We start from the raw sequence: 27,500 nt of genomic DNA on the forward strand, positions 1-27,500 counted from the left end.
CTCTCTTTCTGCTGCTCTCTCTTTCTGCTGCTCCCTCTCTCTGCTGCTCTCTCTCTTTCTGCTGCTTTCTCTCTTTTCTGCTCTCTCTCTCTTTCTGCTGCTCTCTCTTTCTGCTGCTCTCTCTTTCTGCTGCTCCCTCTCTTTCTGCTGCTCTCTCTCTTTTCTGCTCTCTCTCTCTTTCTGCTGCTCTCTCTTTCTGCTGCTCTCTCTCTTTCTGCTGCTCTCTCTCTCTCTTTCTGCTGCTCTCTCTTTCTGCTGCTCCCTCTCTCTGCTGCTCTCTCTCTTTCTGCTGCTCCCTCTCTCTGCTGCTCTCTCTCTTTCTGCTGCTCTCTCTTTCTGCTGCTCTCTCTCTCTGCTGCTTTCTCTTTCTGCTGCTTTCTCTTTCTGCTGCTCTCTCTCTTTCTGCTGCTCTCTCTTTCTGCTGCTCTCTCTCCCGCCGTTGTCTCTCATTCGCTCACCTTCTTCTTCTGCCCTTCATTTCAGAAGAGATGTTTGATGTCTGAGCTGTTCTTGTCGTTCTCCCATCCCTCCATCATCTTCTCCTTGTGTCCGCTGATCTCGTGTTAAAGACGCAGCGTGCGCACACGTCCGCCTGTGTGCAGGCGTGTGTGTGTCGCGTGCGCGAGTTTGTGTGCACGCGCATGTGTCTCACGTAATAGGAAGTCACATTCATCATCTTCTTGTTGCATGGCTGAATGTGTGGTCAAGTAGTAAGGTATGTAGGATTAGAGTAAGAGAGTGAGAGAGAGGAGATAGAAGGAGAGATATAGAGAGAGAGAGAGAGAGAGAGAGAGAGAGAGAGAGAGAGAGAGAGAGAGAGAGAGAGAGAGAGAGAGAGAGAGAGAGAGAGAGAGAGAGAGAGAGTGAGAGAGAGAGAGAGAGAGAAGGAGAGAGCATAAGAGAAAGAGAGAAAGAGTGAAACAGAGAAAGACTGGGGCATCTGGTAGCTATTATGGCATTTCTTTATAAGTATCCATATCAAAGTCTTCATCAGCCATGAGGAACATTTCACTCCACTTTAGCTTTCATACTTTAAGTGCGTGTGTGTTTGTGTGTGTGTGTGTGTGCACCAATAGAATCTTAGTGTAGTGTATCAGTGAGACATATGTTGACAAGATTTAACTAGGAGAGGGGGAGATGGAGAAGAAAAGACTGAGTAAGAGAGAGGAGGGAAAGAGAAAAGAAGAAGAAAAAGAGAGAGGAGAGAAATCGAGAAAGAGACAAAGAGAAAGAGAGAGAAAGTGAAAGAGGTTAAGTTGTGAACTGTGAGAAGGTTTTTGTGTTACAGTCTGGAGAGAAACAAATTAAAGGAAATATTTTCCTGATTTGTTTTGAAATGTTGTGCCTGTAAGAATGTACTGGAACGTGTGCATTTTATGCATTAGTGTGTGTGTGTGTGTTTGTACTTGTGTATGTGCGCGTCGTGTGTGTGTGTGCGCGCCTTGCGTGTGTGCGCGTGTGGCTTTGAAGGAAGCCCCAAGTCCTAAGTATTCAAACCATCCCCAACTGTAAACCTGGACCCAGAACTTCTATCTGTCTCAAACCAGACCATAAACACCTTTCTGAGACAGACAGACTAACAATCTGCACGGCGTCACATTCTCTGACGTTGTATCGGAGACGTGGTTGTCGGGCGGTATTGTAATCACAAGAGGTTTGTTGGAAGTAATTGCCGGTGACACTGTCAGAACTTTGCACTTTATAGTCCTGGAATGTCAGCTGTGCTTGCCTCATGCACTGATTGTACGATGCCTTAGATACAATCGTGAACATATGTGAACACATGCGAACGGACGAGTATTTTGAAACACACATACACACACTTATCCAGACTGCTGGATCAATGGTTCAACGAGGGCGTGTTAGTTTAGTTCGACCTCACCTCCCTGCCGACCTCTCTTCAACTCCAATAATCTCATAGACCCCGATGTCCTGTCAGATCTCTCAGCACATGTCCATGTTGTGTCTAAATGCACATACAATGTGACTCATGTGACTGTCTGGAAGCAGGAAGTCTGTGATGCTAAGCAGGAAGTCTGTGATGCTAAGCAGGAAGTGTGTGATGCTAAGCAGGAAGTCTGTGACGCTAAGCAGGAAGTCTGTGACGCTAAGCAGGAAGTCTGTGATGTTAAGCAGGAAGTCTGTGATGCTAAGCAGGAAGTGTGTGATGCAAAGCAGGAAGTGTGTGATGCTAAGCAGGAAGTCTGTGATGCTGAGCAGGAAGTCTGTGACGCTAAGCAGGAAGTCTGTGACGCAAAGCAGGAAGTCTGTGACGCTAAGCATGAAGTCTGTGATGCTAAGCAGGAAGTCTGTGACGCTAAGCAGGAAGTCTGTGACGCTAAGCAGGAAGTTTGTGATGTTAAGCAGGAAGTCTGTGATGCTAAGCAGGAAGTGTGTGATGCAAAGCAGGAAGTGTGTGATGCTAAGCAGGAAGTCTGTGATGCTGAGCAGGAAGTCTGTGACGCTAAGCAGGAAGTCTGTGATGATAAGCAGGAAGTGTGTGATGCTAAGCAGGAAGTGTGTGATGCAAAGCAGGAAGTCTGTGATGCTCAGCAGGAAGTCTGTGACGCTAAGCAGGAAGTGTGTGACGCTAAGCAGGAAGTGTGTGAGTAGAGACGAGAGCAGCAGTGTTTCATGGCCCTAAGGACTGTGTTAGCACCTAGAGAAAGAAAGGAATGAGAGAGAGAAAAGGGAAGAAAAAATATAATTAAGGGGAGATAGGGAGGGAGAGAGTCAAAGAGAGAAAGAGAGAAAGGGTAAGGAATAGAAAGAGTGAAAAGGAAAAAGAAAGAGATTGCTTCTCCCACAAGCAGTTTCGTTCATCCATTGTGTGTTATCCTGTTGAAGTAACCTGTTCAAAGACCTGTGTGTGTGTGTGTGAGAGAGAGAGAGAGAGAGAGAGAGAGACAGAGAGAGAGAGACAGAGAGACAGAGAGAGACAGAGAGAGACAGAGAGAGACAGAGAGAGACAGAGAGAGCTGGAGGCCTGGTCGCCGTCTGTCACAATAAGCATACCTGTATCACACTTCGAGACGTTTATTGAAAGAGTAATGGATATCTTGTGGCGGCAGGGATATCAGGTTATGGTCTTGTGTGTACGACTGGAGGTCACTAGGGAAAAAGGGAAATTCCATATCTGTAGAAACACAACGCTTGTTTAGAGAGACCTGGGGAGACCCTAAGGTGTAGAATGTTTGTGTGTGTGTGTGTTGTAAGGTCTGTAAATGTAAATCACATGGTTTTAGATCAGTATCATGTTGTCTTTCTGAGTTCACCCGTACTCTGGAATGTGTGTGTGTGTGTGTGTTCTTCATTGTGTGGTCTGTCTGTCATGTGTTTTGTATTGGGACGGTTCCTGCCAGTGACCACCTCATAAACATCTACAGCCCCGAACTTTTACAGGGAGAGAGGGATAGAGGAGAGAGAGATGGGGGGGGGGGGGAATAGGGGAAGGAGAGGAAGGGAGACAAAGAGGGAGGGAGACAAAGAGGGAGGGAGACAAAGAGGGAGAGAGACAGAAAGAGAGAGCGGGAGAGATGGGGGGGTTAGAGGGGGACAGAAAAGGATAACTTTCTCAAAGTAGATTAGATGAAAAATGAATCGTACGCATAGAGCTCTACGCAGAGACACACACACAGACACACACACACACATTCTCCCACACACACACACACACACACACACACACTAGCTTACAGAGATAAAAGTAACGCTTGTCACATGAAAGAATCCCGGTGGCGTCACCCTCGTCCCCCAGACCTTGCGATTGGTCAAGGGCTATCTTGGGCCTGACAACACAGAGGACACCAACTCTGACCTCTGACCTTTTCCCCATCGGCCCCTGACCCCTGGCGTGGAATGAGGATGATGATGATGAGGAGGACGACAGATAACGGTCGCGGAGAATGCAGGGAAAAAGATGAAACTGGAACAGGATTGATGGATTGTCCAATTACTCACGTTGTCTGTGTGTGTGTGTGTGTGTGTGCGTGCGTGCGTGTATCACTGTGTGTATCATCAAAGAGTATCGTGTTTTCTTTTGTTACTTTTCATTATGACAGTTTCCTGAAGTTATGTGGCAAATTACCATGTCGCTCTCTTCCTGCACACACACACACACACACACACACACACACACACATGCACACACACAGACAATCATCATACCTCCCCTCCCTCCCTCACACACACACACACACACATTTCTAAAGGTACAGTCTCGTAAAAGATCTAGTTAGTGACCTCCTCATCAGCCTCAGTTAAACCTGCTCTGCTCACACAGCAGACAGAATACCACTTATACTGACCATGAAAGGTCAAAACGATTTTCTCCTGGGGCTGATTCCTTTTAGTTTGACGCGCTCGGTTTTCCTGTCGAGAGACAGATGCACAGGGGATCTTGCTTAAGTCACTGGAACGACCAATTTAAAGTCATGAAGATATTGTGAGGGGTTCACGCACACATATACACACACAAACACACACTGTTTACCAGTTATTTCTATACTTAGATTAATGTGAGGCTTCTAGGTAGAGGATAATTGTTTTAACAATTTTATTGAAATGCCAGTGAGTTGGAAAACTTGATTAGGAATTCCCCCCCCCCACACACATACACACACACACACACACAGAAGTTGAACATAACTCTATCTCAACACTTTAGTACAGGGAAGTACCTTGCTGCGTAAATCATGAACAATTCCTCATGCCCAATATGGGAAAACGCACACACACACATGCATGCATACGCATACACACACACACACACACATTCTTCCTTGGCAGGGAAAGAGGGTCATATTCAGTGTTTTCCTGAAAACAGGGTCTGTTCCAGGTTAACTTTCGTTACAACGACGTCTCCATCAAACACACTTCCTCATTCCTGTCTTTCTACCTCCCCTTCTTTCTCCTGGTTTGCATTTCTCTTCCTCCTTCGCCCTTCGCGCCATAACAGCTTGATAACAAGTTCCCAAACTCACAGTTTTTAGTCTAAGGATGTCTTACTGACTGCCAAGTGACAAAATAATACGTGCAGTAGTATATGTCTTTCTGTCTCTCTATCTGCCTCTCCCTCTGTCTCTCTCTCCATCCGTCTGTCTTTCTACTAAACTGACAAAAGAACACAATACCTTCACATCTCATCCAAACAAATAGTTTCATCACACACCTACAAAAGCCCACTAGCCACACTAGCCGCCGAGGAGAGAGAAGAGGAGAGGAGTGGAAAGGAGGGAGGAGGAGAGAGGAGAGGAGGGGAGAGGAGGGGAGATGAGAGGAGTGGAGAGGAGGGGGGATGAGAGGAGAGGAGAGGAGAGGAGAGGAGGGGGGATGAGAGGAGAGGAGTGGAGAGAGGTTCTATTGTCCAGTCTCAAAGCGCCTGTGGCAGTCTGTTGACACTGGTGCAACACAGGAAGCTTGTCCTCTGTCTCAACCAAAACAAGACATCTTTCCCTCTTTCTTCCCATCTTTCTTTTTTCTTACAGACTTTATTCGTTGCCTCCTTTCTCTCCTTCTGCGTTTTAGAAGTTGATCCAGAGTTGAAGAGTTCAATCTGTGTGTGACAGTTGAATGCTTCCTCCCCCACTGAGGATCCATGAGAACCAGCTTTAGGATTTAGAATCAAGATTAGTCACTGTAGGTAACTGTACAACACTGTACAACCCCAGGAGGAGCAGAGGTTGTGCGTTTGTTTCCTGTCTTTTTAGTCTGTCTCTCTTTTTAAATGTGAACTTCGATGTGCCCATCTACCCTTCCCTCCCTTTATCCACTTTATTATCCATCGCTCTGTCATCACTCTGTCATCCCTCCCTCCCTCCCTCCCTCCCTCCCTCCCTCCCTCCCTCCCTCCCTCCCTCCCTCCCTCCCTCCCTCCCTCCCTCCCTCCCTCCCTCCCTCCCTCCCTCCCTCCCTCCCTCCCTCCCTCCCTCCCTCCTTCCCTATCCTCCACCTCTCCCTGATCCCTGTTTCCTGTGTGGCTTGCCAGGGGGACCACACCTGGGCCACCATGTTGGGTCAGAACGTGCGCCTGCAGCCAGTCCCCATCCAGAGTCTGTCAGAGCTGGAGCGAGCTCGCCTGCAGGATGTGGCCTTCTACCACCTGGAGGAGAGGGACCTGGACTTCAAGATCAGCATCCCCACAGGTGTGTGGGTGTGGGTGTCTCTTTTTTTCTCTCTCTCTCTCTCTCTCTCTCTCTCTCTCTCTCTCTCTCTCTCTCGCTCTCTCTCTCTCTCTCTCTCTCTCTCTCTCTCTCTCTCTCTCTCTCTCGCTCTCTCTCTCTCTCTCTCTCTCTCTCTCTCTCTCTCTCTCTCTCTCTCTCTCTGCCCTCTCTCTCTCTCACTCTCTCTCTGTGTCTCCCCCCCCTCTCTCTCCCCCTCTCTCCCTCTCTCTTTCTCTCTATATTATAATGCCACATTTTATTCTTCAGACCTGTGGTCTTCTTGTTCACCACATTCCTCTCCTGTTTTCCTCTAGTCATCAGCATTGTTTTTATTTGTTTCTTCAGGCCTTGTTTCAGGCCTTGTTTCCTCCTCCTCTGCCCTTGGTGCCTGGTCTGTTGTTGTATTTTTCCTTTCATCCCTTTAACTTTCTCCTTTCCTGGTTCCCGCTCTCCTGCATTAGGCACTGGTTCTGCGGTTTCTCTGATTGGATAATTAATGTGTGTGTGCGTGTGAGACTGTTTACTCCATGGTGGATCAAACAGGAAATCAATGTGAGAATTGCGCAACTTCACGGCAGTGCCCTCACTCCTGGGAATCCTTTCTTTTCCTCCCCTCATTCCCTCATCCTCCCATCCTCTCTTTCCCGCACATTCACCCTCTTTTTCCCCATCCTGTTCATCCTCTCCTCCCCTTCTATCCCCCTCCCCTCACCCATTCCGAAACTGACGTAATTTTCCACAGAAAATAAATCTAACGTTCCACATCCGTTTTTTGGTTCCAAAGAAACAACCATACCTTCTAAAGAACCCAGTTTGGTAGAACAAGAACCCAGTTTGGTAGAACAAGAACCCAGTTTGATAGAACAAGAACCCAGTTTGGTGGAACCAGAACCACCCTTCCACATGGAGTCCATCTTAAGCAGCTTCCAAGCTGTTCCAGCTGTCGAGGGTCCGGGGTCACTGCTAGTGTGGGAACGCTCCTCTATCGGTTCCTTCTGTGATTCGGGTTCCCCCTGGGTTCCCCTGGGTTCCCCTCTCTCTCTCATTCCTGCTGTGTGTTCAGCTCACCAAGCAAACAGCCTCCTGCAACTCCTACTGAGAGACTGGCAATGATGAGGGATGAGCTGTGTGTGTGTGTGTGTGTGTTAGCTTACAGGGTCCCTGTTGAGCTCTGACCCCTGCTCTGACCCCTCACTCTGGGCCAATGGAAAGTGTGTGTGTGTGTGTGTGTGAGAGAGTGAGTGTGTGTGAGAGTGAGTGTGTGTGAGAGTGGTGTGTGTGTGTGTGTGTGTTTTGGTTTCCTGGCAGTGTTTTGTAGATTCTTTGACAAATCTCTGCTTCTGCAGGTCTTATTTAGGGATTCTGGTACCCTCTTCCCATGCCCAAATCACTCTCTTTCTCACTCACCCTCCCTTTGTTAAATCCTTCAGTTTCTTCCCAGTCCAAGACCCATCTTTACCTCTGTGTTACTCCACCTCTCTCCCTTTCGCTCTCCGGTCTGTTTTCTGGTCATCTCCAACCCCTGATGAAAAGATTTATCTTTTCATCAGATCCAGTTAGTCAGACACACACAATCACACATGCACACCCACACACAGACACACCCACACACATACAGTGATACTCACACACACACACACGGACACTCTCACAAACATACAGTGATACTCACACACACACACACGGACACTCTCACAATCACACATGCACACACACACACAGACACACCCACACACATACAGTGATACTCACACACACACACACGGACATTCTCACAAACATACATGCACAAACACACACATACTTACACTCGTAGCGTTGCTTGGAGATTAGCCCATGCCCTGGGTGGCGTGTGTGGAGTGGGAGGAGCCGTAAGACTTGGAAATAAACTTTAATTTCCTGCAGTCATGGGAATTTGACCCCTAGTAAGCTTCACACACACAAACACACTGCCACATGCACTCAAAGCTGACATACAGGCAAACACACACACACGCACACTCTCACAAACTCAAAATTCCCAACTGCACTGACAGAATTCCCAGCATGCATTTTTTCCTCCATCTGGGTGAGAGGAGGCAGGGAACTCTGCAGTTTGGAGCAGAACCAGAGAACCAGAGAACCAGAGAACCAGAGAACCAGGAGCAACACAGATGTTGTCTTCCAGACAACAGCAGCCGGGACGTGAGGGGGCGATGAGAGGAGACCCAAACATGAGTCAGTTCCTCGTGCTTTTGTCCAGAGCGAGGATGTTGGAGTACTCTGGTCTCTAACCCGCTCTGGGACAAACAAACAAAAGACTCTAAAAGCTCTATTCTGGGAGAAAGAGAGAGTGTGTGTGTGTGTGTGTTGAGGAGAAGACAAGCATACCCTGGAAACAGAGACACGTAATAAAAGTTGCTTGACGAGGTTGTACGTGGGGAAAGTCTGTGTGCCAGTAGACGTTGTATGTATAGGTGTGTGTTTGTGTGTGTGTTTAGGTGTGTTTCTGTAGGTGTGTGTGTAGGTGTGTTTCTGTAGGTGTGTGTGTAGGTGTGTTTCTGTAGGTGTGTGTGTAGGTGTGTTTCTGTAGGTGTGTGTGTAGGTGTGTTTCTGTAGGTGTGTGTGTAGGTGTGTTTCTGTAGGTGTGTGTGTAGGTGTGTTTCTGTAGGTGTGTGTGTAGGTTTGTTTCTGTAGGTGTGTGTGTAGGTGTGTTTCTGTAGGTGTGTGTGTAGGTGTGTTTCTGTAGGTGTGTGTGTAGGTGTGTTTCTGTAGGTGTGTGTAGGTGTGTGTGTAGGTGTGTGTAGGTGTGTGTGTAGGTGTGTTTCTGTAGGTGTGTGTGTAGGTGTGTGTTCTTTCATGACTTTTTCCGTGCTGGTGGGTGTTTCTTTAACGGAGGCTAATTCTGGTGTGCACCGGTGTGTGTGTTTGTTTTAGAGTTTTATTGAACTGTTAACAAGGTGCGGAAATGGGAAGGGGTCACGCCACTGTGTTTTGTTCATGATCACTGGTGATTCACATCCCGAAGAACCCTTCAAGTCCATTCAAAAGCGAGAACAATCTGTCGTACTTTTATTGTGTTGACATGTCTGTCTGAGCCTAGTTCTCTCTATTGTCCCTCAAAACACCAATAAACATCCATCCATCCTCTCTCCTCACCCTCTCTCTCTCTCTCTCTACTCTGTTTCCAGAGATTCGCAAAAGAAGGAAATCGCTGCGAAGGAAGTTTGATTCTTTCTCCAAGGAGAAGAAAGAACGAGGTAGGTATCCATCATGCACACACCCGCATGAAGCCAGATGGGAGTCAGGTGGCTGAGCGGTTAGGGAATCGGGCTAGTAATCAGAAGGTCCCTGGTTTGATTCCCGGCTGTGCCAAATGACGTTGTGTCCTTGGGCAAGGCACTTCACCCTACTTGCCTCGGGGGGGAATGTCCCTGTACTTATTGTAAGTCGCTCTGGATAAGAGTGTCTGTTGAATGACTAAATGTAAAATGTAGCCCGGTGCAGATCGGTTAAACTCACTCCCCAAGTATGTGTACTGCTCGAACATTGGCCAAGTGTGTGGTAGCGTGACATGGTCTGTTACACACTGACACACAGCCAGTCAACGACCTTGTGAGTTCTGGAGATCGTGGGTCTCTTCATCAGCAGTCTTTAACCGTTGTCTGGTGTGTGTGGGTGTTCGTTTGTGCGTGTATTAATGCTCTGATGTCCTGTGATTCATTGCTTCTGTGTAAACACTTTGCTCCCGGGTCAGACCACTGGTGATGGTCCTCTCGAAACTATGACCTACTACTAATGGACTATAAATCCTGTGTCGCATTGTAGGAGAACGTTTCTCCTTGTTCATTGGTCTGGAAAGTTATTCTACTCCGGTGGTGGACTAAACAAAAAGAGTCTTCAGCATGTACTCACTGCTGCTGGAGTGCCTAGCGCACGCACACATACATTTAGCAGACGCTCTTATCCAGAGCGACTTACAGTAAGTACAGTGACATTCCCCCCGAGGCAAGTAGGGTGAAGTGCCTTGCCCAAGGACACACCGTCATTTTGCACGGCGGGGAATCAATCCGGCAACCTTCTGATTACTAGCTCGCCTCCCTCACCGCTCAGCCATCTGACTCCCTGTACACTACTTACACACGCGCGCGCACTCTTTTGTTCTCTCTCTCTATGTCTCTCTCACACACTGTCTGTCTCTCTCTATGTCTCTCTCACACACTGTCTGTCTCTCTCTATGTCTCTCTCTCACACTGTCTGTCTCTCTCTGTGTCTCTCTCACACACTGTCTGTCTCTCTCTGTGTCTCTCTCACACACTGTCTGTCTCTCTCTATGTCTCTCTCACACACTGTCTGTCTCTCTCTATGTCTCTCTCACACACTGTCTGTCTCTCTCTATGTCTCTCTCTCACACTGTCTGTCTCTCTCTGTGTCTCTCTCTAGTATTAGCCATGTGGAGTGAGATCTGAGAATCTGGTAAAGAGATGTTCTTTTTTCTCAGGTGATTATCTACATCGGTGCCAGGGATAGTGCAAGACACACACAGACCGATCGGTGCCAGGGATAGTGTCAGACACGCACACACACACTAGTTCAACAAGCACAGGTGCTTTTATGCAAACACATACAAACTTGAATTCCTACTGTATTAAAGTGCAAACACACAATAAAACAAATACACTTTATAGCTCCAAAACACACACACAAGTATACGCACACACACGCACACTGCAGGTCAGTGTAAACCTTCCTGCATCCTTTAATGCCAGCAGACTTAGCCCTCCTTATCAAAACACAGAACATTAGGAGCTGGCAGGAGACTAACTGCAACAGCAGGGGCTGTCTCGTGACGTGTTATGATTGGACGGCTAAAATAGGATGATTAGAATCGAACCGCCATGATTGGACGGCTCAAATTGGACGTTTATGATCGGACCGCTATGATTGAGTGGCAGGCGTGTCGGAGGAAAGAGTATGCAGATACAATTTGAGTTGCAAAACAAAGGAAATGTACTGATATTTTGTTGTGTTAATTTTGTCGCGATCAATAATCTATAAAGATTATTGCCCATGATATAACAGTCAGTTTTTTTTTTTTTTGGGGGGGGGGGGGGTTGTTTGCTCAGTGGTAGTCAGAGATTGTTAGAGAACAGACAGGGCCTGTGGAGGAGAGACGCTAGTGAATACATACAGAAATGGCCCAGAGGCCGGAAGCGAACCCAGGTCTCAGCCCACGTGGCACGCGCTCTACCCATTGAGCCATAGGGGAGCCCCCACATGCTCGTCCCCAGGAGACCTGGAAGATCACAAGGAAGACCTCCAAGACCTTCCTTGGTTGAGGAGACGGTCTCGTCAACCAGTGAAGCGGGTCTATCATCATCGAAAGCACCGTTTTAATATCTGCGCTCACCAGGACTGGTAATCTGGCAAACGGAGCAAATGCCCAGTGGGCCAAAGCACTTGGGGCTGATGATATTTCATATATAAATCTTTTATATCATTTTTTCATTATAAACTTAAAACTGGCCAACGACCGGCCCATAAAGCAGGGACAGCGGCCCATTGGTTAATTTTCCATACTGACACTGGGCTGGCCCAATCACATCTCTTAACTCTTTTGGTGTATTGGTGGGTGGTGTCCCACCGATGGTGCTAAGCCGGTCTGAGCAAAAATTCCAGGGCCATTTTTTTATCCCAGCCCAGCACTGGCGCTGGATAAATATATACAGCCACGCATTGACTGGAGTACTGACACTGGCGGCGCTACAAAGCTAGCGGCAAAGCTAGCGGCTCCTTGCAACCTATATAAGTCGGTTATCAGCTACCTGCAGGAAGCAAAACAGTTGCATGTTGACCAGGATAAATTCTTGGATCCAAGCCAGACTTTCCATTATGACCAGTGAAGCCAGTAGGTTAAGCTGAAGCCTAAGTCTCAAAGCCAGTTAATCACTCACACAGTGAGTTTCAGCCAAACAGACACTTTTTTTATTTAACAGTTTGTTTAAATACTTTACCAGCCAGACAGACTTCTAGCTAGCCTAACGACAGTTTATTTTATTTTTTTACAAACCAAGCCAGTCTAAAGACTGTCTGGCTACACAGCATGCTTATCGTTGACCAGATATTCAACATCGAGGTGAAGTCAGCCAGCTAGCCAACAATTAGCCATACAACACCCAAGTTAGCCACTTAGCTGGCTAGCCACCCACTAGCCATCCAGGAGCTTGGTTAGCCACTTCGCTGGCCAGCCAATAGCCATCCAGCACCTAGGTTAGCCACTTAGCTGGCTAGCCAATAGCCATCCAGCATCTAGTTTAGCCACTTAGGCGGCTAGCCAACTACTAGCAATCTAGTATTTATGTTAGCTTCCTATCCGGCTAGCCAACGACAAGCAATCTAGTATTTATGTTAGCTTCCTAGCCGGCTAGCCAACAACTAGCCACCCAGTAACTATGTTAGCCTCTTAGCTGGCTAGCCTGGTTGGCATTCCTCCAAACAGTGGCACCTGCCTCGAGGCTTAGCTGTTCCAATGCTGTCTAGCATCTGTGCTTCAACTCACACGTGGTTCACACAGATAGGGGTCAATCCCCTATCAATAAGACTTGTCCAGTTGGCATGCTTCCTTCCAGCCTGTATGCCACAGTTTAACTGGCTTCTGTCCGTGTGTGTGTCACTGTGTGTATGTGTGCGGGGCAAATGGCTTGTGTATGAGTTTGCCTCTGAGTGTGTGTATGGGTGTGTATTATATAAAAAATGCCCCAAGCCTCACAAAAACATGTATGCAAGTAACAAGTGAAGCGTACAGGCCCTGTTCTGACAGATAGGACCATGGTGGGTATGATGTCCTCCGGTCACATGATCGTCTAATCTGACTTCCTAACAGTTGTTCGGTCTCATTCCCATCCCTCAATACGTCTCTCTGTTGTTCAGCTTGCCTTAATACCCTGTTGGACCCATAAGTACAGATTAAACACAGCAACCAGGACCACACACACACACACGTACATTCACATACACACACACTAGTATGGATTAAAACACGCCGGTACGTGACAGCACGTAGAACAGCAAAGATGGTACAGAGATGTTAAGTGGTTCCCACCACACCCATCAGAGAGGAGGAAGGCAATAGATGCAACACCTTCCTGTTTGGGTGATCAGTCACAGGAAGAGGAGGGAATGTTGATGTTTCAGTGGGGAATTCTTCACGGTTCAGAGTTACACTACGTTTTTATATTTACTGCCACTGGATAACACATGTTGTCTTGTCTTTGTTGTCATATCTTATCTTTTTCTCTCTTTTATTCTCTCCTATCCCTTCATTTGTTTGCTCCTCTCCTCTCTTCTCCTCTCATTTCCTCTCCTCTCCTCTCCTCTCCTCTCCTCCCTCCCTCCCCCTCCTCTCCTCCTCCCTTCCTCCCCATCCCCACTCCCCTTCCCCCCTCCCCTTTGCCCAGAAACGGCCCCCAAGGCGTTCGGCATCCCCCTCTCCCAGGTCATAGCCAACGACCGCGCCTTCAAGCAGCGTCAGGACGCGCTGAAGGAGAGCCGGAGGGACTGTCTGGATCTGGAGGCCAGCGTCCTGCGCTTCCGCGCCCAGAAACAGCAGCTCCTCAACGGGAACAAGGCCGGCCACCCCACCCCGGGCTCCTCCGCCTCCACCATCTCCTCCTCCCTGCTGTCCGTGGCGCCGCAGCCATCCTCGTGTTCAGCGTCGGCGGCGTTCGAGCTCCTCACCAAACCTCTATCTCCCACCTTCAGGGACTGCACAGCCCGAGTGCAGAGGAGGGTGAGTCTGACACACACACATAAGACAATGCAGACAGAACCAACCCTCATGCCAGGATCTGTGTGAGAATAAGAACCTCCTTATCTGGGATGGCTTCTGTCCCAGAGATAAGAGGACTATGCATGGCTGCTTGTTTGGTTTGGAAACCTTAGCACACATGACCTCAGCTGGAACTGATGGATCGATGGATGGAAGTGTGGATGGATGGATGGATGGAAGGGTGGATGGAAGGGTGGCTAGATTAAAGGGTGGCTGGATGAAAGGGTGGGTTGGTGGATGGATGAAAACTGGATGGATGAAAGGATGGGTGGATGAGTGCTCCTTTCATCAATGTGTGTCATTCTTCTTTTTCTGGGATCCAACTAAAAAGCAGTTTCTTCTCTTCTCCTTCACTGGGGAAAATAGATAGACACAGGAAAGAATGAGTCACAGCAAAAAGGCAAACTGCCAGATCTCTGGGCAGAGATGAGCTCTCCTCTGAGGCTGCTCTCCCCACACAGATACACGGTTATCTCTGATAATATTTTCATTCCTCGTTCCTGAAGAGTTGAGATATTGGAGGATTGTCAAAGGACTTTCCAAACTCACCTTTCCTTTCCTCTCTTAACCTCTTCTCTCCTCCAACTCCTCCTCCCCCCCTCCCCCTTCCCCCTGCTCCTCTCTTCCTCCACCCCTCCTCTCTTCTCCTCTCCCCACCCCCCACCCCACCCCCCTCTACTCCCTCCTCCACCCATCCCACCCCTCCACCCCTCCACCCCTCCTCCCCCTCTCCTCCCTCCTCCCCCTCCCCCACCCCCCTCTACTCCCTCCTCCACCCATCCCACCCCTCCTCCCCCCTCCCCTCCCCCCCTCCCCTCCCCCCTCCCCTCCCCCCCTCTCCTCCCCCCTCCAGGGTGGTCTCTCAGTAGACTGCATCTCAGACCTGGTGGAGAGTCAGTCCCGCCTGCTGGAGGCGCTGCAGCTGTCCCACCCTGCAGAGCTGGAGCTGAAGAAGACGTCGGGGGCGGCGGAGCCGGGGGGCCGCACCCAGACCAAGCTCAGCCTCAACCCCATCTACAGACAGGTGCCCCGCGTGCTGGAGAGGTGCTGCAGCCACATAGAGGCCTTCGGTGAGAGACGCACATGCGTGTGTGTGTGTGATGTGATGTGTGTGTAAGCATGTCTCTCTCTCATGTCTACAGACTGTGAAACGTGTGTGTGTGATGTGTGTGTAAGCATGTCTCTCTCTCATGTCTACAGACTGTGAAACGTGTGTGTTTGTAAGCATGTCTCTCTCTCTGTGTCCAGGTCTCCAAACAGTGGGGATATTCCGAGTGGGGAGTTCTAAAAAGAGAGTTCGACAGGTGAGAAGTCTGAAGCCTCTGGATGCCCTTGAGTTAGACCGTCTGCTGCGTCTGAGTTAGGCTGTCTGCCCTCTGCATCGCTCCTTGGTTTGGCCTCTGTGACGCGGCACTTAGTTGCGCACAGCTTGTTGTTGGATTGAGAAGCAAGGGTTTTTCTCTGACTGTATTCGACCCCGTTGAACCCTGTTGCTGTTAAAGTGACTTACTTCCTGTTTGTAAGTTGTGAGTGCCTGGGTGTGTGTCATTTGTGTATTCATGCCAGCTGTGGGTATCGATGACAAATGTGTTTGCGCATGTGTGTTCACGTGTATACATATATGTTTGTGTGTGTGTGTGGCTGCTTGTGTGTGTGTGTGTGTGTATGCATGTGTGTGTGCGTGTGTGTCCCAGCTGCGCGAAGACTTTGACATGGGGACCGACGTGGTGCTGGACGAGGAGCAGAGTGTCCACGACATCGCAGCTCTCCTCAAGGAGTTTCTGAGAGACATGCCTGACCCCCTGCTGCCCAGGGAGCTGTACCCCGCCTTCCTGCACGCCAGCCGTACGTCACACACACACGCACACACACACACACACACGCAGGCAGGCACGGACACTTCTTCTCCTACCCACGCTGTCGTTAAAAGCTAAAGGCAGATTCACTCAACCATGTTTACATCTGCCGTCAACTAAGTGTTTCTAACTTTCCTCTCTCTCCCCCATCTCCCTCCTCCTCCTCTCTCCCCCCCGTCTCCCTCCTCCTCTCTCCCCCCCACCTCCCATCTCCCTCCTCCTCTCTCCCCCCCGTCTCCCTCCTCCCCATCTCCCTCCTCCTCTCTCCCCCCCATCTCCCTCCTCCTCTCTCCCCCTCCGTCTCCCTCCTCCTGTCTCCCCCCCGTCTCCCTCCTCCTCTCTCCCACCCCGTCTCCCTCCTCCTCTGTCCCCCCTCGTCTCCCTCCTCCTCTCTCCCCCCTCATCTCCCTCCTCCTCTCTCCCCCCGTCTCCCTCCTCCTCTCTCCACCCCCTCCTCCCCTCCTCCCCAGTCCTGCGCGGGCCAGACCAGCTCCTGTACGTGCAGCAGCTAATGTACCTGCTGCCGCCCTGCAACTGTGACACTTTGCTGCGCCTGCTGGCACTGCTGCACACCGTCCAGGGCCACGCCCAGGACAGCCTGGGCCCGCAAGACCAAGAGGTACACCCAGGGAGAGGGAGGGAGGGAGGGAGGGTGGGAGGGGGAGTGGGGGAGGGGGTGAAGGAGGGGGGAAGGAGGGGGTGAAGGAGGGGGGGAAGGAGGGAGGGAAGGAGGGGGGAAGGAGGGGAGGGGGGAAGGAGGGAGGGAGGGGGAGTGGGGGAGGGAGGGGGGAGATAGGGAGGGAGTTTGTGTGAGAGAGGGAGAAAAAGGGAAAGAGAATTTAAGTGTTTTAGCGGGTCAGATAGAGCAAACGAGAAAGTGTGTGCGTGTGTTTATTTGTGTGTGAGAGTGAAGTTTCTACATGTCTCAGTTATTCTCCCTCACAGCTCTTTGATCTCCCCCCCCCCCCCCCAGATCCCAGGTAACAAGATGACGGCCGCCAACCTGGCAGTGATCTTCGGGCCCAACCTGCTGCAGGGGGAGCGGGGGACCGGCAGCGAGCGAGGGGCCGGGGGGGACCCGGGGCCCCTGGGCATGGGCATCGAGGACAGCAACGCCATCATCTCTGTCACCCTGCTCCTCATACAGAACTACCGCAGGCTCTTCACCGTACGCCACCCGAGTGTGTGTGTGTGTGTGTGTTTGTGTGTGTGTGTAAACACACGTGTGTGTGGACTGTGTATGCAGGTGTGTGTATTTGTGTTTGTGTATACACAGCGTGCTTGTATGCATGTTTGTATACAGTATGCTTGTGTGTCTGAACTTGTGTGTGTGTATGCACATTTGTTTGTGTGTGTAAACACTGTGTGTGTGTGTGTGTGTGTATAACACCTGTCCCCCCCCGCCTCCAGGTGTCAGCAGAGCTACAACAGGAAGTTCTAATGAGCCTCATCCAGACGGATCCTGACATCATCGACTACCTCCTCCGCAGGAAGCTCAGGTCGGCATGGAAACCATCACGGCACCCGCATCCCATGATAACAAACAGCCAAACCACGTCACGTTTATTCACCTTTCATTATCAGAGCCGCTTTGGCGAGGGAGGTTATTAGTTCAAGTAATGTCTCGAGAGACTGAACTGTGGTCACACAGTGATGTGAAAATATGTCCTGTCGCTCTGACCCCTGACCCCTGACCTCTGACCTCTGACCTCTGACCTGGTGTACTTCTCCTTTGACCTAAATGTTCCACTGTTTTCTGTCGTCCCTCTTTCTTCTCGCATCCCTTCATTTTCTTTGATGATGATAATATTCCATTTTATTTATAGTGCGCCCTTCATTCTTTCTCTCTAACATTTATTTTACTCCCCCCTTCCTCATTCTCCTTCTCCACCCCATCCCTCCCTCCTCCCTCTTCCTACACCCCTCTCCCCTCCCTCCTCCCTCTTCCCACCTTCACACTCCTCCTTTCGTTCCTCCCTCCTCCTCCCCCCTCTTCCCCATCCATCCATCCTCCTCCTCTCCCTCTGTTAACTCCTCCTCCCCCTCTTCCCCCTCCATCCATCCATCCTCCCTCCTCCTCCCTCTCTCCTAACTCCTCCTCCCCCTTGATCCCTCCTGCCTCCCTCCTCCCCCAGTGGCTGTCACCTGACTGTGGACTCGTCTGACCCACCCGGGGCGGGTCGTCGCGACACGGACGCCTCTCTGGACTCAGTGGGGGCGTCTAGTGGCAGTCTCTCCCCCCTGGAACTCCCCTCCCCCCTCTTCCCCCCCGACGGCCCAGACGGAGGCTCCCTCACCGGCCAGGTGTTCCTCAACATGCTGCGGCTCAACACCGGACGGAAACGTATGTTAGCGTTTTAGCGTTAGGCTCAAGACGGGTAGGAAACGTATGTTAGCGTGTTAGCGTTAGGCTCAAGACGGGTAGGAAACGTATGTTAGCTTGTTAGCGTTAGGCTCAAGACGGGTAGGAAATGTATGTTAGCGTGTTAGCATTAGGCTCGAGACGGGTAGGAAACGTATGTTAGCGTGTTAGCGTTAGGCTCAAGACGGGTAGGAAACGTATTTTAGCGTGTTAGCATTAGGCTCAAGACGGGTAGGAAACTTACGTTAGCATGTTAGTGCCAGGCTCAAGACCTACTGTACAGAGAATGTTTGAAACTCTTGGTGAGAAACGGGCAAACGTCCCACATTGAGGTTGCTTGTGTCACTACGCCCCCTAGTGGCGGGTATCAATGTTGGAGGAAGTGCAGCAAAACAGGACGCAGAAAATGTAGACCCAGGCAACGGAACAGGATGAGTAAGAGAGAGAGAGACGAAGAGGGGATGAATGGGAAGAGGAGGCAGAGAGGAAAGAGGATTCAGCCATTGATTAGTGTAACTGCCTCAAAACTTAAGCGTTACATTGTCACGCTGTAACAACACTGTAATAACACTCTCATCGTAACGACGATGTAATGACATTGTAGTAACACATAATAACAACAACAACATTGTGTCCTCCGTCCTCCAGGTTCGTCGGAGGCTCAGAGGAAGTCCATCGGGCAGATGAGGCAGTTCCACTCCCACCACAACCTGCTCAGCCTGGCCTCCTCCTCCGCCTCCTTCCCCACCTACAAGTCCGGGGCCCACTCCGAGGACCGCGACCCCCAGGAGCGGAGGGGCCCGCTGGGGGAGGCCCTCAGCTTCGCCCTGGGCGCGTCGTCCTGCTCCAGCCTGGGTGCGGCCGGGGAGGGGAGCGTCTGGGTGAGGCAGGGAGCCCACCCGGAGGAGGGGGGCAGCAAGAGCTCCGCCCCCACCGCCTCCAACTTCTGGGACTTCTTTACGGGGAAGGCGTCTGGGTCTGAGACCATGGTATGACAGGGAAGGGGTGGAGTCAGTGGAAAGGGGGGCGTGGTCAAGGGAGGGGCCGGGGTCTGAGACCACGGTATGACATGGAGGGGCGGGGTCAATTGCAGGTGCGGAATCAATGGGAGTGGGCGGAGCCTGAGACCATGATATGATGGGGGGGGGGGAGGGGAGCGTGGAAGTGTGCCGTCACACTCAGGCAGTGTATATAAACTCATACAGATGTAAACATATGCTTTAATGTCTATGAATGAACATAAACACACACAACACACACACCCACGGTGTATTTTATACACATGTAGATATCGCTGGATGTCATTTTAGCAACTGTGTCCCTTTCAAGTCTCTGTTGGTCCCAGCCAGTCAATCACACGGCCAGTAACACTCCAGCCAGCCAATCACACGGCCAGTAACACTCCAGCCAGCCAATCACATAGCCAGTAACACTCCAGCCAGCCAATCACACAGCCAGTCAGACAAAACAAAAGAGCAAACACACATCGCCTAATCCAAACATTCTACTGTCCATTCCTGAACCATAAGCAAACCAGGCAAGCCTGACCCTACGCTCAGACAGCAGTCTAGTCAGGGGAGAAACCAGGAAATACTCAACCAATATCTCCTTGGCTCCTTCCCTCCCTCCCCCTCACCTTTTCACCCCCACTCCCTCCCCCTCTCACCTCCACTGCCTCACCCTCACTCACTCCCACCCCCAATCCCCCACCCCCATCCTGACTCCATTAAGGCCCAGTGCAGAGCTGCAGTGATGACAGGCCAAAGTAAACAACTTTTGGGCCCCTCAGAGGCCCTGGGGCCCCTGGGGCCAGCTCACTCACGCCTCTGGGGGCTGGGGAAGCTGTGAGTACGCTGGTCACATGAACAGCACTTCGACACTTCCGAATGAGAGAGGTAGAGAGATGGGGAGAGAGAGGAGGGAGAGAGGTAGAGAGATGGGGAGAGAGAGGAGGGAGAGAGGTAGAGAGATGGGGCGAGAGACGAGGGAGAGAGGTAGAGAGATGGGGAGAGATGGGAGAGAGGTAGAGAGATGGGGAGAGAGAGGAGGGAGAGAGAGGGGACGAGGGAGAGGTAAAGTGGCAGGCTGACAAGAGGAGAAAGTGAGACAGATGAGGGAGACGGGAGGATGAGAGGGTATGTGTGTGTGTGTGTGTGTTTGTGTGTGTGTGTGTGAGAGACAAAGAGAGAGGGACATTTTCGTTCGTGTTTTTCCCCCCTGCAGTACTAATTTTAAACCACAAGGGGTCATTGTTCACCACTGAATGATTTGTACATAATCGGACTGGCTCGTCTGGAGCATTCTACCGTGCTTCACAGAACTCTATTAATTAGGTCTCAGGCTGGTGCACAACATCACCCATATGTTCTCTCAGAACCACATAACCCTACAGGGATTCCATCTGCGGAAAGTTCCGGAAGCAGACATACCAAACACAGTTCAAGTAGGCCTGCTCACATTCTACACAGTATATTGAAATATATCATATCCAGGGTACAGTTCAGTATCCTAGCCCTGGTCTTTACGACTGTGTAAAGCCTGTTGTGTATTTTACAAGTGAGTGCTGACCTCACTGCCCAAGTCCCTTTGGATGCTGGCTATATAAACTGTATACATATCTCTCCTATCCAGTATTTAGAGAGTTCAGATTTATATGTACATGTCATAAGAGATTTTCTATACTTTCTAAAGCAAGAAAAAAACATTTTCGGGTGTGTAGGCTTACATTTTTTTTGGGGGGGGGGGGGTTCTGTTTGTAAGTGTGGTTCTTTACCCGGTGAATGTATGTCAGCCTGATATGAATTAAAGTATAGTTGTTGTTCCTCATTTGTGTTTCATTTCAATCAATGGGGAGAGAACTCTGGGGAAGGGTGTTGTGAGTCTTACCCACCATCATCCATTAGAGACTACCCCCCACTCCTCAGTGGACACTGGACCCAACTTGGGCACACACACACACACAAATCAGACGGACTCCATCTTCAAACCAGTTGCTTATTTATTAATCAGATGTACAGCCTGTAGACCATAAGCCAGCCTGTTGACCAGGAGAAGCCAGTTACAGGACCCACAATGCCGTCTGTTTCAGTCCCATCCCAGCCCCCAGCCCCCCCCACCCCTCCCTCCCACCCACCCTCTTGAAAGTGCACTTTAACGACCCAATGCAATTATTCAATAACTTCTACACTCCTATCCGGCTAGGGCTTGGGTTCAACAGACGTTCTCGGTGTTGAGTAGGGTTAAGGTGAAGTTCTATGGACAGAGAAAGAGAAATGGAACAAACCAAAAAACATCCAAATAATCCCAATTCCACACATTCTTTCCAACACCCTCTTTGGGAGGAAAAAACCTAATGATTTCTGACGGGTATAAACATTTCAATTAATTTTTCTCTAAATAGTGCATAATATAATTGGTGATCCCCACCCCCTTCCCGATCATGATTATCTAAATAAAGATCAAAATCTATCCCTATTTATTCATTGGGAGTCATCTCCATGATGATCTAAACACAGGTTTGATGGCTGCAAGGAAGTGTTGTGAATTAAGACCTGGTATACCGGCGAGTGCTTGAGGTGAGTTTGATTGCACTTCAGAGACTCTTACCATCGGTCTTGTTGTACAGTGACACAAATCAAACTCAACCCCCCCCCCCCCTCAAATGGTGTCTTTGCTCATCTCTCTGTGTTGACTGTCTGATTATTTCCAGCAAGCAAACATCTACAACTTCAATAGGATCTTCTGCATTAATACATCCATATTCAATCTTCCACCCAAAAATACATAATTAAAACGTTTTTTTCTCTTAGCTGCCTACTTGACAACAGTAGACTAAATTAGTAAAATAATATATATGAAACAAGTTAAATCTAAGGTGGGGGGGAGAAATCATTAACACAAAAACATTAATAATAATATTACTTAATATATTTAAATAAAAACACTTTTTCCCCTCCTCCCTCCATGGACCACACCTCATAACATCTTCCAGTTCTGAGGTTTGGGTGCATTTGATTTCAAACACCCTGTAACCCTACAGGAGGGTATCTCTCCAGGAGCAGAGTTGGAATCACTGATGAAGAGGAATAATAACACATTCAGAATAGGAACCTAGAGGGTTCTCCCCAACCTGGCCCCGATTGGACCTTTGCTGCCCCTCCTGCCTCCCCATTGGTAGATATCTGGGGTCACACCGGGATGGCGGGCCCTGCTCCAATGACTAAGATAACTTCTTTAACTGATGTTCAATTGAGGATTAACTGACGTTTAACTGATGTTGACAGGTCAAGTCTGCAGCCCTCATCCTCCTCTCCTTCGGGTCATCCTAACAAAACTACAACAAAATCACAGGACAAAGAATGTTGGAGAGAAAACATGCACCCAACTGGCAGTGTAGCGATAAACAAGAACACAGACCCACATAAACTCATGTAAACCCACGTTTTGGTTAAACTTGTGCGTTCAGTAAAAAAATAAAAGTTAACAGATTTAAAAAAAATGAAATGTTTGCCTCCCTCAGGCTCTGGATAGGTCAGTGGGAGTCAGGTGACAGGAAGTAGTAAGCTGGTGGACACCACAGGTGTGACATCATCCATTATTTAACGGTGCACTGATCCACAGAAGCAAAATGTAGGGTTCAGTTTCCCAGACATAGATGAAGACTAGTCGTCGACTAGACACTTTTTTTTCTAAAAAGATTTCTCTCAGTTTAGGACAAGGCTTAATCCAGTCTGGGAAACTGAAGCCAAGAAGTTTGCTTTAAGAAAGAAGTGCACTATGACCCCACAAAGCACACTATAGTCAGGGGAGTTGTAGTGTGGTTTGGTTTGAGGTGCAAGAGTGAACAGGAGAGGTGACGCGTGTGTGTCTTAATGCTGCTTTAAGTTCAAATAAATAAAAAAAACTAGAATCCGTCAGTGCAAACTGAGACAGCTGGATAAGATGAGCAGCAAAAAAGCTGTACGGACACCCGCTACGTCACGACACCCCTTCGCAGGTGTTGCCCCATGGCAACAACATTTATGATACTAATTCTCGTTGCTGTTAAAACAATCAATCAATCGGAGGGCGAGCGCTGCGTGTCCTGTAGTTTTGGGGAGGAGGGGCAGAAATAAAGAGATGATGAAGAGGTATATGAACTCCCCCCCCCCCCCCCCCAACCAAACATCTTCAGTGATCGGAGCTCCAGAGCAAAGCCTGAATCCATAAAAACAAGGTGGTGGGGGCGGAGCCTGCATGTGTGTCAGCCCAAGCCCCTCCCCCGTGTGGAGTGAGTGACGGTCCGTTTGGGTGCCTTCTGATTGGCCGCTTCAGTCCCTGGACTGGTAGAACAGGATGTAGCCAGACTCAGAGTTCTTCGAGATGTCCGACGTCAAGCCGTAGAACTCCTCGATCGCCTGGGCATCGATTTTCTAGAAACGGAGAGAAGAAGAGGAAAGGGAGAGGTGAGGAAGAGGAGGAGTATGGATGAGAGATATACACAAGAGAGAAGGATTAGAGAAAGAGGGATAGCCAGCACACCTAGCCAGCCAGCGGAAAGTTCCAGACTTTGCCAGCTCCATCTGACCACCGGCCAACCGAGCAGATGTCAGAGCGGGACTGCTGCCCAGGCATAGTTTAAAACGCAACCGAATCAAACACACCCTGCATTGACACTGACCCTGAATCTGTTGTGTGTGTGTGTGTAGTAGTTTGAATTTGTACTCAAAGTAGAAAAAAAATGTTAGCGACCACTGACAGAGCGCTTGATTATCTTCGCACACTGACGAGAGAGAGACAGACAGAGAGAGACAGAGAGAGAGACAGAGAGAGAGGAACAGACAGAAAGAGAGAGAGACAAATATGCTGGCCACCTACCTCTACAATGTCATCGTCGAAGAGCAGCCAGAATCCGTGGCTCTTCACTATGGTGATGTAATGACCTCTGTTTGGACCGCTGTGGGCAGAGGGGACAGGGTTAAGGACAGGACACACACACACACACAGTTCCACATCCTTCCACACACCCTGGTTCTCTCCCTCTCCTCACCTGCCACAGTGCACCACCACAGCCACCAGGTCATACATGCGGTCGGGGTTGAGGGCGTCGCCAGATGTGTTGAAGAGGCGGAGCTCCAGGGGGAACACCACGCGATAGGACAGCTTGGTGTAGCGGTGGAGCTGGTCCATGTACTTGAACCTGAGAGGAGGAGGAGGATGAGAGAGGAGAAGGAGAGAGGAGGAGGGGAGGAAAGGAATCATGCATTGTTGAATGGGATCTCCTTTTTGGCTAAAGGATATTGTGCTGCATTTTGTTGTCAAACCTCTTTAAGTGGAGGGCAAGGATCATCGGCAGCTTCTTAACACGCATCCTGAAAGGAGGAAGAAGAGGGGAGGAGAGGAGAGGAGGAGAGGAAGAGGGGAGGAGAGGAGAGGAGAGGAAGAGAGGAGGAGAGGAGAGGAGGAGAGGAGGAGAGGAGGAGAGGAGAGGAAGAGGGGAGGAGAGGAGAGGAAGAGGGGAGGAGAGGAGAGGAGGAGAGGAGGAGAGGAGAGGAGAGGAGAGGAGGAGAGGGGAGGAGGAGAGGGGAGGAGAGGAGAGGAAGAGGGGAGGAGAGGAGAGGAGAGGAGAGGAGAGGAGGAGAGGAGGAGAGGAGGAGAGGAGAGGAGAGGAGGAGAGGAGAGGAGGAGAGGAGAGGAGGAGGGGAGAGGAGAGGAGGAGAGGAGAGGAGGAGAGGAGGAAGAAAAGGGGAGGAGAGGGGAGGAGAGGAGGAGAGGAGGAAGAAGAGGGGAGGAGAGGAGGAGAGGAGGAAGAAGAGGGGAGGAGAGGAGGAGAGGAGGAAGAAGAGGGGAGGAGAGGAAAGGTGGAAGAAGAGGGGAGGAGAGGAGAGGAGGAAAGGAGGAAGAAGAGGGGAGGAGAGGAGAGGAGGAGAGGAGGAAGAAGAGGGGAGGAGAGGAGGAAGAAGAGGGGAGGAGAGGAGAGGAGAGGAGAGGAGAAGAGGGGAGGAGGGGAGGAGAGGAGGAGAGGAGGAGAGGAGAAGAGGAAGAAGAGGGGAGGAGAGGAGAGGAGGAGAGGGGAGGAGAGGAGAGGAGAGGAGAGGAGGAGAGGAAGAGGGGAGGGGAGGAGAGAAAAGGAGGAGAGGAGGAGAGGAGAGGAGGAGAGGAGGAAGAAGAGGGGAGGAGAGGAGAGTAGGAGGAGAGGAGGAAGAAGAGGGGAGGAGAGGAGAGGAGGAGAGGAGGAAGAAGAGGGGAGGAGAGGAGGAGAGGAAGAAGGGAGGAGAGGAGGAGAGAGGAGGAGAGAGGAGGAGAGGAAGAGGAGAGGAGGAGAGGAGGAGGGAAAGAGAGGAAGAAGGGAGGAGAGGAGGGGTAGAGGAGAGGTGGAGAGGAGAGGGAGAGGAAGAGAGAAAGAGCAGGAGAAAATGGGTAAGCAGACAACATAGGGCCACGAGAGACAGTCAGGATCCATAATAAACAAAATACTTGAGTAAGCGGATTCGAAGACGGACGATCTCCCACACGCTCAAACTCCGCACTCTAAAAGCTTTCCATTCACAGAGACGAGAGTCTGTGCTCTCAATAATCCCCCCCGGGACTCGATCTCCGGGGAGGCGTCTGGTCTGATCAACTTCCTCCCCACCACACCAACACTGGCGGCCATGTTGACAGGACTCTGACCTAACAACGCCTGGCTGGGTATTGTCTGTGTCGAGGGAGCTCTCGCTTTGACCCATCCAGTTAGATCCAGTCTTTAGACTTTAGTCTGTTCAGTGTAACCCAGCTGGCCTGTGTTTAGGCCAACAAGTCTAAATGTATTGGATGTAGGGGCTGCTAGCCTCTCTCATGGGGGGAGAGAGAGAGGGAGGGGGGGAGGACGCCCTCATTCACTAATGCACTGCATCAAGAGCACTTCAGTACCAAGACAGGAGGGGAGAGAGAGAGAGAGAGAGAGAGAGAGAGAGAGAGAGAGAGAGAGAGAGAACCACAAAGAGAGATGGGCTACTCAACAATCTCAAGTCGTTACTATAGCAACGGCAGGGCACTTGCTCCCGGGCGCAAATAAAGTTTTCAAACACACAAACAGCTTCTGACAAGACGCAGAGGGCCTTAGCCAATCACGGGACCTCTACCGTCTGTTGCCTCTATCAGCCACCTGGCCAATCGGGAGAAGCGTACCTTTTCTGGGCTTCCTGCTTGCTTCGACACTGCTCACAGTAGTACTTGTACTCACTACATAACGTCTCTGTGTTGCTGAAGCCTCTGCAGATAGGAGAGGGGGTAGGGAGGGGGAGATAGGAGAGGGGGTAGGGAGGGGGAGATAGGAGAGGGGGTAGGGAGGGGGAGATAGGAGAGGGGGTAGGGAGGGGGAGATAGGAGAGGGGGTAGGGAGGGGGAGATAGGAGAGGGGGTAGGGAGGGGGAGATAGGAGAGGGGGAGATAGGAGAGGGGGAGATAGGAGAGGGGGTAGGGAGGGGGAGATAGGAGAGGGGGAGATAGGAGAGGGGGAGATAGGAGAGGGGGTAGGGAGGGGGAGATAGGAGAGGGGGTAGGGAGGGGGAGATACATAGACGGGGGGAGAGACATGGGTAAGTAAATAACAAGGAAATCAACAGGTGACACTTTTTGATAAGCCGTGTGTGTGTGTGTGTGTGTGTGTGTGTGTGTCGTACCTGAGACAGTGTGTGATGGAGGTGTTCTGTTCCACATCTACAGACAAGTCCAGGAAGTCTTCGTCTTTACTGCTTACCTACACACACACACACACACAGTTACACTTAAACCTCTGCGCACCTCTAATACCTCAATTTCTTCTGGTCACTTTGGCAGGCAGATGTACATGCATCAACATGGCTTGTGCTCTGGGAGGCTTAACTCAGTTAACACAACTCAAGAGAACCACTGACAACGCCAGCCTGCCTGTATTGAATGGAATGATCTGGAACTGGAGTTGAACTGGAGATGAACTAGAGTTGAACTGGAGTTGAACTGGAGATGAACTAGAGTTGAACTGGAGTTGAACTGGAGATGAACTAGAGTTGAACTGGAGTTGAACTGGAGTTGAACTAGAGTTGAACTGGAGTTGAACTGGAGTTGAACTAGAGTTGAACTGGAGTTGAACTGGAGTTGAACTGGAGTTGAACTAGAGTTGAACTGGAGTTGAACTGGAGTTGAACTGGAGTTGAACTGGAGTTGAACTGGAGTTGAACTGGAGTTGAACTGGAGTTGAACTGGAGTTGAACTGGAGTTGAACAGCAGCTGAACCTCCAGGCCTCCTACTCACGGCTTCACAGTTGAGGCAGCGCGTCTCGTTGGTCAGCGTCCCCTGGAAGATCTCGTGGACC

General features: G+C 50.2%; 2 protein-coding genes across 5 annotated transcripts in view; one reads left to right on the plus strand and one right to left on the minus strand.

The window, feature by feature from the left end:
- The window catches only part of arhgap36 (Rho GTPase activating protein 36), a 28,593-nt gene extending 9,386 nt beyond the window's left edge, over positions 1-19,207 (plus strand). For 2 of the 3 annotated variants that reach the window (XM_084691465.1, XM_084691466.1), the window contains exons 2-12: positions 5,987-6,143; positions 9,332-9,400; positions 13,598-13,929; positions 14,822-15,038; positions 15,217-15,272; positions 15,663-15,813; positions 16,295-16,443; positions 16,798-16,992; positions 17,235-17,323; positions 17,960-18,168; positions 18,835-19,207. In XM_084691465.1, coding sequence (XP_084547591.1) covers positions 5,987-6,143; positions 9,332-9,400; positions 13,598-13,929; positions 14,822-15,038; positions 15,217-15,272; positions 15,663-15,813; positions 16,295-16,443; positions 16,798-16,992; positions 17,235-17,323; positions 17,960-18,168; positions 18,835-19,181 — 1,971 coding nt within the window. In that variant the 3' untranslated portion in view covers positions 19,182-19,207. Of the gene's footprint in view, positions 1-5,566; positions 5,638-5,986; positions 6,144-9,331; positions 9,401-13,597; positions 13,930-14,821; positions 15,039-15,216; positions 15,273-15,662; positions 15,814-16,294; positions 16,444-16,797; positions 16,993-17,234; positions 17,324-17,959; positions 18,169-18,834 lie in introns of those variants that run through there. The other variant, XM_084691467.1, reaches the window with a different exon arrangement.
- Positions 19,208-22,095: 2,888 nt separating this feature from the next.
- usp12b (ubiquitin specific peptidase 12b) overlaps positions 22,096-27,500 on the minus strand; it is an 8,453-nt gene continuing 3,048 nt past the window's right edge. For both annotated transcript variants that reach the window (XM_084691792.1, XM_084691791.1), the window contains exons 5-11: positions 27,440-27,500; positions 26,829-26,905; positions 26,335-26,418; positions 24,489-24,536; positions 24,215-24,364; positions 24,043-24,121; positions 22,096-23,597 (exon numbers count right to left, since the gene is read on the minus strand). The exon at positions 27,440-27,500 is cut by the window's right edge and continues 199 nt beyond it. In XM_084691792.1, the coding sequence (XP_084547918.1) occupies positions 23,496-23,597; positions 24,043-24,121; positions 24,215-24,364; positions 24,489-24,536; positions 26,335-26,418; positions 26,829-26,905; positions 27,440-27,500 (601 nt within the window). In that variant the 3' untranslated portion in view covers positions 22,096-23,495. The remainder of the gene's footprint in view (positions 23,598-24,042; positions 24,122-24,214; positions 24,365-24,488; positions 24,537-26,334; positions 26,419-26,828; positions 26,906-27,439) is intronic.

The sequence above is a fragment of the Hypomesus nipponensis genome, chromosome 25 (assembly GCF_054491055.1).
Source record: "Hypomesus nipponensis isolate SF chromosome 25, ASM5449105v1, whole genome shotgun sequence".
NCBI classification, from domain to species: Eukaryota; Metazoa; Chordata; class Actinopteri; order Osmeriformes; family Osmeridae; genus Hypomesus; species Hypomesus nipponensis.